At 42.7% G+C, this 12,991-nt stretch overlaps 1 protein-coding gene across 3 annotated transcripts in view; it reads left to right on the top strand.

Annotated features, from left to right (window-relative positions):
* Positions 1-12,991, top strand: part of PLCB1 (phospholipase C beta 1) — a 455,429-nt gene that overhangs the window by 318,059 nt on the left and 124,379 nt on the right. For all 3 annotated transcript variants that reach the window (XM_081856862.1, XM_081856861.1, XM_081856863.1), the window contains one exon: positions 2,357-2,503. In XM_081856862.1, coding sequence (XP_081712988.1) covers positions 2,357-2,503 — 147 coding nt within the window. The remainder of the gene's footprint in view (positions 1-2,356; positions 2,504-12,991) is intronic.

The following is a 12,991-nucleotide window of genomic DNA, read 5'->3' on the forward strand; positions in this document are numbered from 1 at the left end:
AAGAGCTGCATATTAGGACATGAAGAAAATGTGTCCATTTAGAGAATCCCTTGAAGAGCTGAGCCTCTTGCTAGCTGCCAGGAGATCTACATTCAGCCTGACATTATCTTTTGCAATAAAAACAATGAGTTTTTCAGATTCAACAAAAGCAGACAGAATGGAATGATCTTGAAACTTTCTCCCCCCTCCCCTCTGAGTAATCAGTTTATGTTCTTATTTTCTCTGTTGACTAAATGACTGGAAAGAGTCCAACTGAAGTTGGCAGAAGACATTCTATTAATAACACAGGCATATGGAGCATATTAGAATTTCAGTGCATCATTACCTGTCAGTGCTACTCATGAAAGTGCATGGGAACTGAATAGCACATTGGCAAGACTTGGTCGTGTGTTCTGGAAATGTTTCTTTTTCCTATGAAAAGTTATTCCAAAATTTCCCTAGGGAGGTTGACTGCCCTCTGTTTGGCAGCTGAAATATAATACTTAACTGAGAACTGACCAGGAACTTCTGAAGTTATCAAACTTCACATGTCAGTTGGTAATACGACTTCAGGCAACTCTCTGGTTTTTTTTGGGGGGGGGGGGTTGTTGCATCCTGGATCATTGTGTGCTTGCATGAAATCACGTGTAATTGGAACACCCATTGAAAAAGCCTGCAAACATCCCATCACGCCCCCTCCCCATTCCACTCCTTTTGGTGACTTTTAGTGGCATTTCCGGGTCACTTCTGGGTTCGGCATGATAGGTGGTTGTGTACATATTGGACGTGCCTAAAACAGCAGCTGCTTGTACTAGGGTATGTATACATTGGTGATGACTCTGTATCCGGTGCACTCCCGGTGCTAGTTTTGGAAGCTGCACACAAATGATGCTCACAAATGATGCTCACAATCCACACTGATTGTGTAGCTTCTTGAGAAATACTGCTGTGTGGTGTCTTTTTGCTCAAGCCGGCTTCAGTCCGGCTCGCAAATTCAGTCTCGATTCACTTTGTACTTGAGACAGGTGTCTGCATTTGAGACAGACATTGAGCACGTGCATCCGTCAGCTTCACAAATAGGTGTTCAGGAGCAGGGTGTTACGAGAAAGGGAAACAAAGCACGCCATGCACTTGGGGAGAAGACAACCTCTCACCCCTCTCTGATGTGTACAAAGCCATGCATATGCATCCTGACCTGCAATAGAGAATAGTGACCTTGCTGTGCTTTCAATTGCTAATATGTACACTCAGGAACAAGTTGCCCTGGTATAACTGTTCTCTAAGACTTACTTAAATGTGTTGGGACAATGCAGAGGATTGTTTGGATGGTTTATCACTGTTCTGTTATTTATATGATCATTACCAGTCCTTTTCTCTCACACACATGTGTGGGAAGCATCTCCATTTATCCTTTCAGCCTTCCTGAGTGGTAGTTATTAAAGAAGCCTGACGAAAACATCAGGTATTCCTTTTCTGCAATCAGACGCTCACCGTTGTGACATTTCCAGCACTGATAAATCAGTTGCTTAATTGCAATTGAGGAAAATGCAGCACAGCCACAGTAGTAGCCTCGGATAAAAATGAAACGTTATTCTCTGCCAATCCTAAAAAGCACATTAGTGAAAGTATGGGATGCAGAAGTGGTTTGGCCCACTTCTCCTCTTCAGCACTGGGAGAATTAGGGTGTGTTTACACATGGCACTGTGGTCTAAACCACTGAGCCTCTTGGGTTTGCCGATCAGAAGGTTGGTGGTTTGAATCCCCACGACGGGGTGAGCTCCTGTTGCTCTGTTCCAGCTCCTGCCAACCTAGCAGTTCAAAAGCACACCAGTGCAAGTAGATAAATAGGTACCACTGCGGCAGCAAGGTAAACAGCATTTCTGTGCACTCTTGTTTCCATCACGATGTTCCATTGCACCAGAAGCAGTTCAGTCATGCTGGCCACATGACCCGGAAAGCTGTCTGTGGACAAATGCTGGCTCCCTTGGCCTGAAAGCGAGATGAGTGCCTCAACCCCATAGTCGCCTTTGACTGGACTTAACCGTCCATGGGTCCTTTACCTTTACCTTACACATAAGAACCTACCTCCATTCCAGGGCTGAGCTACTATTTTGCACCTGGTTGTGCTTGGTGGACCTCGGCATTTTAAGTAAGATGCAAAGTCAAACTCTTAAGGGTTGCAGTCTGCTCATTTTTGTTCTTGGATCACTTGAAAAATGGAAAAAAAACAAGCCATAGAATCAAGGCTGCTGATACGATAAATAATTTGTTGAGCATGTCTTGTTCTTCTGGGATGAGTTGAATCCAAACAAAGGTGTACTGCAAGCTGAGTTATTGAAGCTAAAGTATGTGCCTTCTTTAATTTCTTTTCTTCCAGGGCAGATATCGGTGGATGGATTTATGAGATATTTGAGTGGAGAAGAGAACGGAGTCGTTCCACCTGAAAAACTGGATTTGAATGAAGATATGAGCCAGCCTCTGTCTCACTATTTTATCAATTCGTCGCACAACACCTACCTCACAGGTGCAGTATGGGGGGGGAGCAGTTTTGACAAATTAGATAATGTAGATTTATTGTTAATAGAGTCGAAATACCTGCAGATGATTGGGAGTTCATGGACTGTCTAAACCCTTCAAGGTAGGGAGATGCTGACCCCAGAAAGGTGGTTACCTGGTGATGTCTATGTTTCCATCAGTTTCCTCCTCTTTTAAAAATTATTTTAAAATAATTTTATTGAAAAGTTTTCAGATATACATTTCCACATTAAAGTCTTACAATATACCAATACATTCAATGACTTCCCTCCCTATCCTTCCAAGGCTCCTTTGATTTAACCCCAATTCCTGTATATTCTTATTTATCCAATTGATCCAATTTCTCCCCTTTATAATATCCCTTTAAATATGTTATACTGTTGATTTTACATTAATGCTGCCAGCGTTTTCATCTGTGTACGATTATTTTCTACGTGCTCAACCAAAAATTTCCACTCCTCTCTCAGTACTTGTTCTTCCTGCTTTCTTATTCTACTTGTTAGGCCTGTTACCCCTGTGTATTCCATCATCTTTAGTTGATAATCCTCCTTGTTAAGGACCTAACCAGGAGCAAGCTCACCCGTTCAGAATGGGCCCTATTCATTCAAGCTGCTTAGCATGTGCTTAATTTACCTTGGGCGTGAATTAATTTGTTGGTCAGAGATTGGAGCAGTTCCCGCAGCCAGATCTGCCAGCCCTCCTTCCCAAGGCTACCCTTACAAGGGACTGTAGTGTCGGGGAGGTCTCCAACTTTAGACCTGGCTGCTCTCATTGCACACACATTGCAAGATCAATATTGTTGCACGCCACCCCAAACTCTGAGCAGTGTGAGATTCCAGGGGTTCCAGGCGCTCATCCAAGGTTCATTTTTTCCTTTTGGAAATTAGGCACAGAAGAGACTGTGGTGTCCTTATGAGATATAGTTTACTTACACATATATGCAACCTGATCCTATGATGGAGGGGCTCACAACATCAACACCCCAAGAGATACTTGTTTCTCCCACAGCCACAGGTTTGGATTCAAACAGAGATGCACAATCTCTCTGCCTCTCTGGCTTTTTCCGTTTGCTGCCTTGCTTCTCAGTTGCATAAACTCTAAACTCTGGCTTAGTACAAGCCCTTTGATCTTATGTCCTCTTAATGGCCCATTACCCAGGAGGCTAGCCTGCCTGGCTTAATTAGCTATTAACGCTTCTTGAATCCAGGGATTAGAAGCGTATAGCAACCACAAATTCATAACAGTGTTATCACTATTCAGAACACACCACCAGCCTGAGCAAGTGGAAGGGGGAAAGACTGATTTTTCACTAAGCCCAGCAATGGTGGCTGAGAAAGATCAGCCTGGATGTGTAGAGAGAAAAATCTCACTCCACACTTGGGAAAGCTTGTCCATGGTATCATGGCTGTAGCATTACTTTTAGCAGTGAGAAGGAAAAGCAGTACGGGGGAGTAAGTGTTGACTTTACTCTGCCCCTACCCACGGGTGGCGCTGTGATCTTAACCACTGAGCTCTTGGACTTGCCAATCAGAAGGTCAGTGGTTCGAATCCCCACAATGGGGTGAAGCTCCCGTTGCGCTGTCCCAGCTCCTGCCAACCTAGCAGTTCGAAAGCACACCAGTACAAGTAGATAAACAGGTACCACTGCAGCGGGAAGGTAAACAGTGTTCCCTTGTGCTCTTGTTTCCGTCACAGTGTCCTGTTGCACCAGAAGCAGTTGAGTCATGCTGGCCAAATGACCCAGATTTCTGCCTGTGGATAAATCCTGGCTCCCTCAGCCTGAAAGTGAGATGAGTGCCTTAACCCCATAGTCACCTTTGACTGGATTTAACTGTCCAGGGGTCCTTTACCTTTACCTTACCTGTCCCTACCATTTGCATTGTTCTGTCTGGAACATGACCAAGAGATTATTGGACCTGTTGGTAAAGTATTGCAATATTGTAGATGCCTTTTGCCCAATTAAAGCTGAAGCTACTGGCCCTACCTTGTATTTAAAAAGTGGCTGCTTGGATGTGTTAGAAATGCTTTGCTCACTGATCTTTCTTCCATATGTATCATTTCAAACTTTGTATGGGAAGTATCATGTTTAAATGCTCCCACACACAACTAACCCCCTCTTTGTACATAAGCCCCCTTTTCTCTGGATTGTGATATTTATGTCACCAAAAAAGCATTGACTTTCAACATATTGTAGAGGAATGTGTGGGTCTTGGTCATTTTGACCATTTGCATCTGATGTGAAACTACATAAGCCAGTAGCAGATCCAAGCAGGCAGTATAAGGCTATAATTACAAAGATAACATTATTGCATTTTTTTTTAAAAAAAGCAAATGGTTGCTCTTGAAAATAACTATTGCTGTTAAATTCATATGCAACAGTTTGATTTGCTGTTGTAGTCAAGATAAAACCAATAATTAGGGATCAAGCTTGTTATTTTCTCTGCAAAATCAAACATTGAAGGTTAGAAAAACATTTTTCAAATTGGCCATGTACATATAATGACAGATATTTTTCCTGATGCAAACTTACACTGTCATGTGTCCAGATGTTGACATTAATACAAGTTGAATAACCACAGGAAGAGTAAAAAAGAAAGAAAGGTATTGCCTAATATTTGTTTCATGAAAACACTACTTTGAGTTCAGAACTGCAATATGGATTGCCTCAGTATGCACCAGTTGTTTTTTTTATCAAAACTGAACAAGGTGCACAACTTAAAATTCTTTTCACAATTTAACTTATTTTCTAACTGGATAAAGATAAAGGTAAAGGGACCCCTGACCATTAGGTCCAGTCGTGACCGACTCTGGGGTTGCGGCCCTCATCTCACTTTATTGGTCGAGGGAGCCGGCGTACAGCTTCTGGGTCATGTGGCCAGCATGACTAAGCCGCTTCTGGTGAACCAGAGCAGTGCACGGAAACGCCGTTTACCTTCCCGCCAGAGCAGTACCTATTTATCTACTTGCACTTTGACATGCTTTCAAACTGCTAGGTGGACAGGAGCAGGGACCAAGCAATGGCAGCTCACCCCATTGCGGGGATTCGAACCGCCGACCCTCTGATCGGCAAGTCCTAGGCTCTGTAGTTTAACCCACAGCGCCACCCACGTCCCTTTCTAACTGGATACCTAATGGTTAATTTTGTGCAAAGCAGAGATACTATAACACATCCAGAGTGGATGCATTGCTAAGCCAAACCATGGTTTAACATGAAGGAGCAGTGTGAGTTCCCTGACTACACAGGGCTAAACCTTGGTTTGGCTTAGCATTTTGTCCGAATCTGGGCTCATGGTTTGTCTTGCTCCAGACAAACCACAAGTTGTAAACCAAGAATAAAACCGCTAAATACTTCTTTTATTTGTTTCAGCAAGCCTGTTCTGACATTTGATTGTATTATATTTAGCTAAGTTTTTAAATTTTTTATTGTTGGCTTTTGATAAATACTTTATGGAAACAGGTTTTTTTTAAAAAAAAAAAACCCACACACAACTGAATGGCCTATACACGTTGTTAAATTAATTAAATGAGTATATGGAGGGCCACACATAAGGAGTGAGGGACAAGCAGTCCATTTTATTTGGCAAGGTGCAGAAAGTAAAGACTGTCCCTCTCCGAGGCTGAAGTTTACAGCAAGTTCAAGTTTTCCATTTTATACATTTATTGGAACTAATTAAAATGGTCTCTGTAGTACGTAAGTTTCCCAAAGTTCCTTCACAGGATTGTTCTGGGTTGATAACATTGTTCTGTGTATTAAGTATAGAAATTACCTACAACAACAGATCTGTAAGTGCCCTGTTATTTTTTATAATTTAATTTGAAATGTGTCCAAGACCAGGTAAGAATTTTTCCGTTACCTCCAGTCTTTGCTTATCTCACCTCTGTCCCCTAACTGAAATCTCTTTATCTTCTGCTGCTGAAACCTGTAATAGTTCTGCTGAAGAATCCACCATAACTGCACACATTATTTTAAATGTGACTGCACAATGGATTTATATAAAAGCATTATGATGTTGACAGTTTAATTTTTAATGCTCTTGTGTTATCTTGTCAGCACAGTCTTGTCAGGACAATCTGTTGTACTGGTCCACACCCAGTTGTTAGGCTGTTTTGTGCCCACAAGGAAATATTACCATAGATTTATGAGCATGATAGTAAAAGCTGACATTTTGCAAATGATAGTCTTTAGTGGTTCTGTAAATACCATCTCTCACCCCAGGGGGCCCATCAAATATTCCTGTGCTGTGACTTTGCCAAATGCAAAATTCAGTTGATCGTCAAATCGTCTTTTGCATACGCCGTTCAATACGCTTGGACATGGACCCATAAAATTTCCAAGACCCCAATTAATGTTTGGATAACCTGGGCCAGCTCACACATGCATCTTGCTAAATATCTATGTAATGGAGTGGATGTGCATGGGCCCCCTCTCAGTTGAGCAAGATAACCTATGGCATGAGTGTTCCCTCAGTAGAAATCCAGTTTGATCAACTTCCACCTACATCACCAGTGTCCTCAATATTGGACCAGTATTGATCTGACCACAGGGCATTTGTTTTTATTTATTAAACAAGTTTTAGATCACTTTGCTGCATATAGCCATTGAAGTGTTGTACATGGTAAAAACACAAAAAAGCATGCACTCTGAGAGCAATAGAATCAAACAACAATGTTATTGTTTAGTCGTTTAGTCGTGTTTACTCTTTGTGACCCCATGGACCAGAGCACGCCAGGCATTTCTGTCTTCCACTGCCTCCCGCAGTTTGGTCAAACTCATGCTGGTAGCTTCGAGAACACTATCCAACCATCTCGTCCTCTGTCATCCCCTTCTCCTTGTGCCCTCCATCTTTCCCAATGTCAGGGTCTTTTCCAGGGAGTCTTCTCTTCTCATGAGGTGGCCAAAGTATTAGAGCCTCAGCTTCTCGATCTCCCCTTCCAGTGAGCACTCTGGGCTGATTTCCTTCAGAATGGATAGGTTTGATCTTCTTGCAGTCCATGGGACTCTCAAGGGTCTCCTCCAGCACCATAATTCAAAAGCATCAATTCTTCGGCGTACAATAAAACAGTACAATAAAACAATAAAACAGTACAAATTCTAAAAACAATGGGAGAAATTCAGTATCTCACTAAGGTGATTGTTCCATCAAGGCAAACGTTTTGGATTGCGTGTCAAGGCCCCACACCCCTTCCTTTGATGAATAAAGACATGTGGACACCAGTATTTTAGGTTAATGGGCTAAGAAAGGCCACAACTTTATTGGTTACAGAATGTGAGTAATATTGGCTTTAGGCATTGGACCCGAACCCGGACTATATCTGACTCCTGTCCACCATGCAGGAATTCTCACAAGGGTTAACCACCAGTAGGGGGAGCCCTGTTGATGTACATCAACTCAGAGATCCCCCCGCCAGGGCCAGTGGAAAGGTTGTACTATGGCCCTAGCCTCCGCCTGGGCTTTGGACAGGAACCACGAGCTACAGATTCCTTTAACAGAATACCCTTAAAGAGGAGGGGTAGGTGATGGCCACAACCTACCCTCCCATAAACCAAACTTTTCCAATGCCTAACTGCCTGACCTTACAAAGCTGTGACAATTTGCTACAAGGTAGGCAAAAACAAAGTGGCTGGTGCCAATCCGCCAAGTGGGAAAATTCCTACCAGGCCCCTTCAACAGGCTACCAACCAAAGTCCATAGCAAGGTCAAGGTGTCGAACGCAAGAACAAAGGGCATTAGGGCGGGAGATCCGCGGAAGCCATCTTCAAAGGTAGTGCCAACACTGTTGACCAGCTCTTACCATCAGAAAAGTGACAGGGAAAAGCCTTCCTAAACAAGGGAAAGCTTTCCTAAACAAAAATATCTTCAGTAGGTGTCTAAACATCATGATGTTACGCACCTGTCTGATTTCAGCTGATAATTGATTCCAGATGGATGCAATAATGGAAAACTGATTGGTATAGTTTTTGTAAAATATGCAGGGATTTAAGATATGTAAAATGGGACGCAGGTGGCGCTGTGGTCTAAACCACAGAGCCTAGGGCTTGCTGATCAGAAGGTCAGCGGTTCGAATCCCCGCAACGGGGTAAGCTCCCGTTGCTCGGTCCCTGCTCCTGCCAACCTAGCAGTTCGAAAGCACGTCAAAGTGCAAGTACATAAATAGGTACCACTCTGGTGGGAAGGTAAACGACGTTTCCATGTGCTGCTCTGGTTTTGCAGCTTAGTCATGCTAGCCATATGACCAGGAAGCTTTCTGAGGACAAACATTGGCTCCCTCGTCCAGTAAAGCGAGATGAGCTCCGGAACCCCAGAATCGTCCGCAACTGGACCTAATGGTCTGGGGTCCCTTTACCCTTTTAAGATATGTAAAATGAACCATGGAAAGAGAAGAAGGGAGTCTTTAAGGATGTAAAATGTGTATTTGAAATTGTAAAACAGAAAATTTAATAAAAAATGTATTTAAAAAGTTAATTGATTCCAGAGTGCACAAGCTGCAATGCTAAAAGCCCAGTTTCTAGGACAGGCTAAAAGCATCCCTGGGCCATAATAGACTCTCAGCGGTGCCCCAATTTGAGGAGTGCAGTTGTCAGACAAGGAGATAATAGGCAAGGCATTCTCTTAGATAGTCTGGACCCAAGTCAGTTAAGGACTTTAAATGAGACAACCGGAACTGTACACGGTTAGCATATTGGAAGCTATTGCAGCTCTCTCGGCAAAATTGACAAGAGTACCCCCGTCAACAATCTAGCTGCTGCATTCTGCACCAGCTATAGCTTCCTGGTTAAGCCCAAGGGACGCCCCACATTGAGTGTGTTTCCAGTAATCCAGTCTCTAATGAACACACCCTTAATGCGAACACAACCCTTTTGTGAAAGGACGTGTGGCTGGAGATAAAAGCCCACAAAAAAAATTCAGAGTGGCTGAAGTTAAGACAGAGATAATTGCAGTTGGCTTTTTTAAAAAGATGCTGCGCACTCTGCCGGCAATGCAGCCAAGTGCTTAGGAACACAAGACACTTCAATAATTAGGTAGCACCAGCTGTCTTAAGTAGAATCATAGAATCATAGAGTTGGAAGAGACCACAAGGGCCATCGAGTCCAACCCCCTGCCAAGCAGGAAACACCATCAGAGCACTCCTGACATATGGTTGTCAAGCCTCTGCTTAAAGACCTCCAAAGAAGGAGACTCCACCACACTCCTTGGCAGCAAATTCCACTGTCGAACAGCTCTTACTGTCAGGAAGTTCTTCCTAATGTTTAGGTGGAATCTTCTTTCTTGTAGTTTTGCTCCATGTCCGCTTCTCTGGAGCAGCAGAAAACAACCTTTCTCCCCCCTCTATGTGACATCCTTTTATATATTTGAACATGGCTATCATATCACCCCTTAACCTCCTCTTCTCCAGGCTAAACATGCCCAGCTCCCTTAGCCGTTCCTCATAAGGCATCGTTTCCAGGCCTTTGACCATTTTGGTTGCCCTCCTCTGGACACATTCCAGTTTGTCAGTGTCCTTCTTGAACTGTGGTGCCCAGAACTGGACACAGTACTCCAGGTGAGGTCTGACCAGAGCAGAATACAGTGGCACTACTACTTCCCTTGATCTAGATGCTATACTCCTATTGATGCAGCCCAGAATTGCATTGGCTTTTTTAGCTGCCGCGTCACACTGTTGGCTGATGTCAAGTTTGTGGTCAACCAAGACTCCTAGATCCTTTTCACATGTACTGCTCTCAAGCCAGGTGTCACCCATCTTGTATTTGTGCCTCTCATTTTTTTTGCCCAAGTGCAATACTTTACATTTCTCCCTGTTAAAATTCATCTTGTTTGTTTTGGCCCAGTTCTCTAATCTGTCAAGGTCGTTTTGAAGTGTGATCCTGTCCTCTGGGGTGTTAGCCACCCCTCCCAGTTTGGTGTCATCTGCAAATTTGATCAGGATGCCCTTGAGTCCATCATCCAAGTCATTGATAAAGATGTTGAATAAGACCGGGCCCAAGACAGAACCCTGTGGCACCCCACTAGTCACTCTTCTCCAGGATGAAGAGGAACCATTGATGAGCACCCTTTGGGTTCGGTCAGACAGCCAGTTACAAATCCACTGAGTGGTAGCATAGTCAAGACCGCATTTTACCAGCTTCTTTACAAGTAAAAAGTGTCCATGTGTGGAGAGAGGCACTGTTTAGCCAAACTGTTGCTGCTGAGTTGAGTGGGATTCAAGGTTACAGATCAAGCTAAAGGTGTCTGCTTAAACATCTCCTGGGATCACTAAAAGCATGCACAACCAAAAATTTAGTACCCTGCTACAAGAGCCAGCTGTTAAGTACAAAGATACGCGGGCATGCCAGCATGCCATCCACAATTTTGTTCTCGATCTTCAGAGTGCATGGTCAAATCTTGTGGCTTTTTATTTCCATTTATTTTTGAAACATGCAGTATCTGCCTTGCAGACATATTTATTTAGGAGTATGTCAAGCTAGCTTCCAATTAAGTATGCTTGGGATTGGAGCTTCTAGCTCAGAAACTAGAAAGCAAATAAAATTGCTTCAAATAAGATTATTTTTATATATACTGGTATATATATATATATATATATATATATATATATATATATATATATATATCTCCGGATTTCTCGCTTAAATCATGATACTTAAGAACTAAGTAGCCATCAGGGTCAGGATGTTTAAAATATCATCATAACAAGTATATTGGCTCAAAACCAACTTTCTGTGACACCAATAATTGCTATATGAGTTCAAGAGAATTTTGTAGATGAATAAGCAGCATAGATCATGGTTGTCTGTTGATGTTAGTCCTCCATATTTGGGTCAAAGCTTTACCCAATTCTCCATTGGCTTAAGCCAAGATTTCAAAGAAGGCCACCTTGATCTGCAACTGCTGGTTCCTTGTCACGTGGCAGATGAATGTATATTTATAGAACTTGGCTCCGGAACAGCTGCTCTTAAACACGGTTTAAGATTTGTGGCTCAGTGAAATAGCATGTAAATGATTAGCCAGAAGAATATTGTGTTGAGTTAAGAGAGGAAGAGGGAGTGCATTGACTGTGGTGAGAAATGCATGCCCCACCTTTTTAGCGGGTTGTGTGTGTGCGTACACCGGCGCCACATGAAACGGAAGCATCTGGCTTGGAATGGATTTAATCATTGCGTTTTATGGATGCATTACCATAGCTGACAGCATTTATTGGAAAGCTGCAGCAACTACAATTGTATTGTCAGAGTCATTTGACAAGTGCTCAGTTTGTTTGAATGTGTACATATGCTGCTGAATTGTTGTCTTAACTGGTTAGATAGCCAAGAGAATGTTGAATGAAATTGGACGATGTCTTGAGGGATGGAAACTTTGCTAACATTGGTTTTTTCTATTGTTGTTGTTATATATTTATTCTTAAAAGGCACTTATACGTTGCTAAATGTTTCAAAAATCTCTTAAGCTGTGTGCAGTCCAAAAAATACAAGCAATATAATTTTTATGCATTAAAACAAAAACACAGCCAGAAACCAGTAAAGCAGCAATATAAAAGCTCATCGAAAGTGAATAAAACAGAAATGTAGACACATAAAACCGGTTCCAATCTTATGGGTCAGGGAAGGCCTGGGGGGAAAGGGAAGTGTTTACAAGATTTCAGAAGCAACAGGTGTTTGCTAATTCACATATGACAGAGGTATGGGCATTCCACAGTACAGGGGCAACGGCAGAAAATGTCTGTTTTGTAGTCACCACCTTAAGATTCTGTAGAGTACCTGCTGCCTTGCGGGTCATCTTCAGGAGATGAAAAGGCTAAGGAGTAAAGCTTTCAATTTATGGTTAGTTGCCCTAAAGAATCTTGATCAGTGATTCCCAAGCTGGGGGCTGGGGAATGCAGAAATATTCAAAGAGGTCTGCGAAGAAGTTACCCTCAACCCACCTGCCCACTCATGTAAAGGAAGGAGAGAGAGGCTGCTTCAAAGGGCGGTTTTACCAAGTGCTTTAAAACAATCTCCATGCTCCCAATTTATTTACCGCATTGTAAATAAATGATGACAATAGTATCATGCACAGTTGGATTTTTAATATACAATTAATTGTGCGCATAACTTCATACATAATAAATGTACTTTGTTAATTTAAAGTTAAGAACCCAGCCACTGGGGAAATAAGGAAGCCCTTAAATCAGAGTATGTTTTCTTCTCTTGGTAGATTAATTATCAGAATCTAACAAAGCAGTCTTCTCTTTACATACCAGGGAGGAGATACAGTGGAAATTTGGGTTATGTACCGTCCTCCTTACGAACACTTTGGGTTACGAGCTCCACTAACCCGGAAGTAGGTGTTCCGGGTAGCAAACCGGCTCTTAGTGCTTGAGTTCCCCATGCAGGTTGTGAGGCCTGGCTGTTACGTACAAAGTGCTCTCTTTCTGTAGTTTTCCAAAGCCCAACTCGCCCCTTGTGAGTTTTAGGTGTGCACAGCCTGGGGCCATGCCACACGTC

Source organism: Podarcis erhardii (genome assembly GCF_964252035.2).
Source record: "Podarcis erhardii genome assembly, chromosome: 3".
Classification (NCBI taxonomy): Eukaryota; Metazoa; Chordata; class Lepidosauria; order Squamata; family Lacertidae; genus Podarcis; species Podarcis erhardii.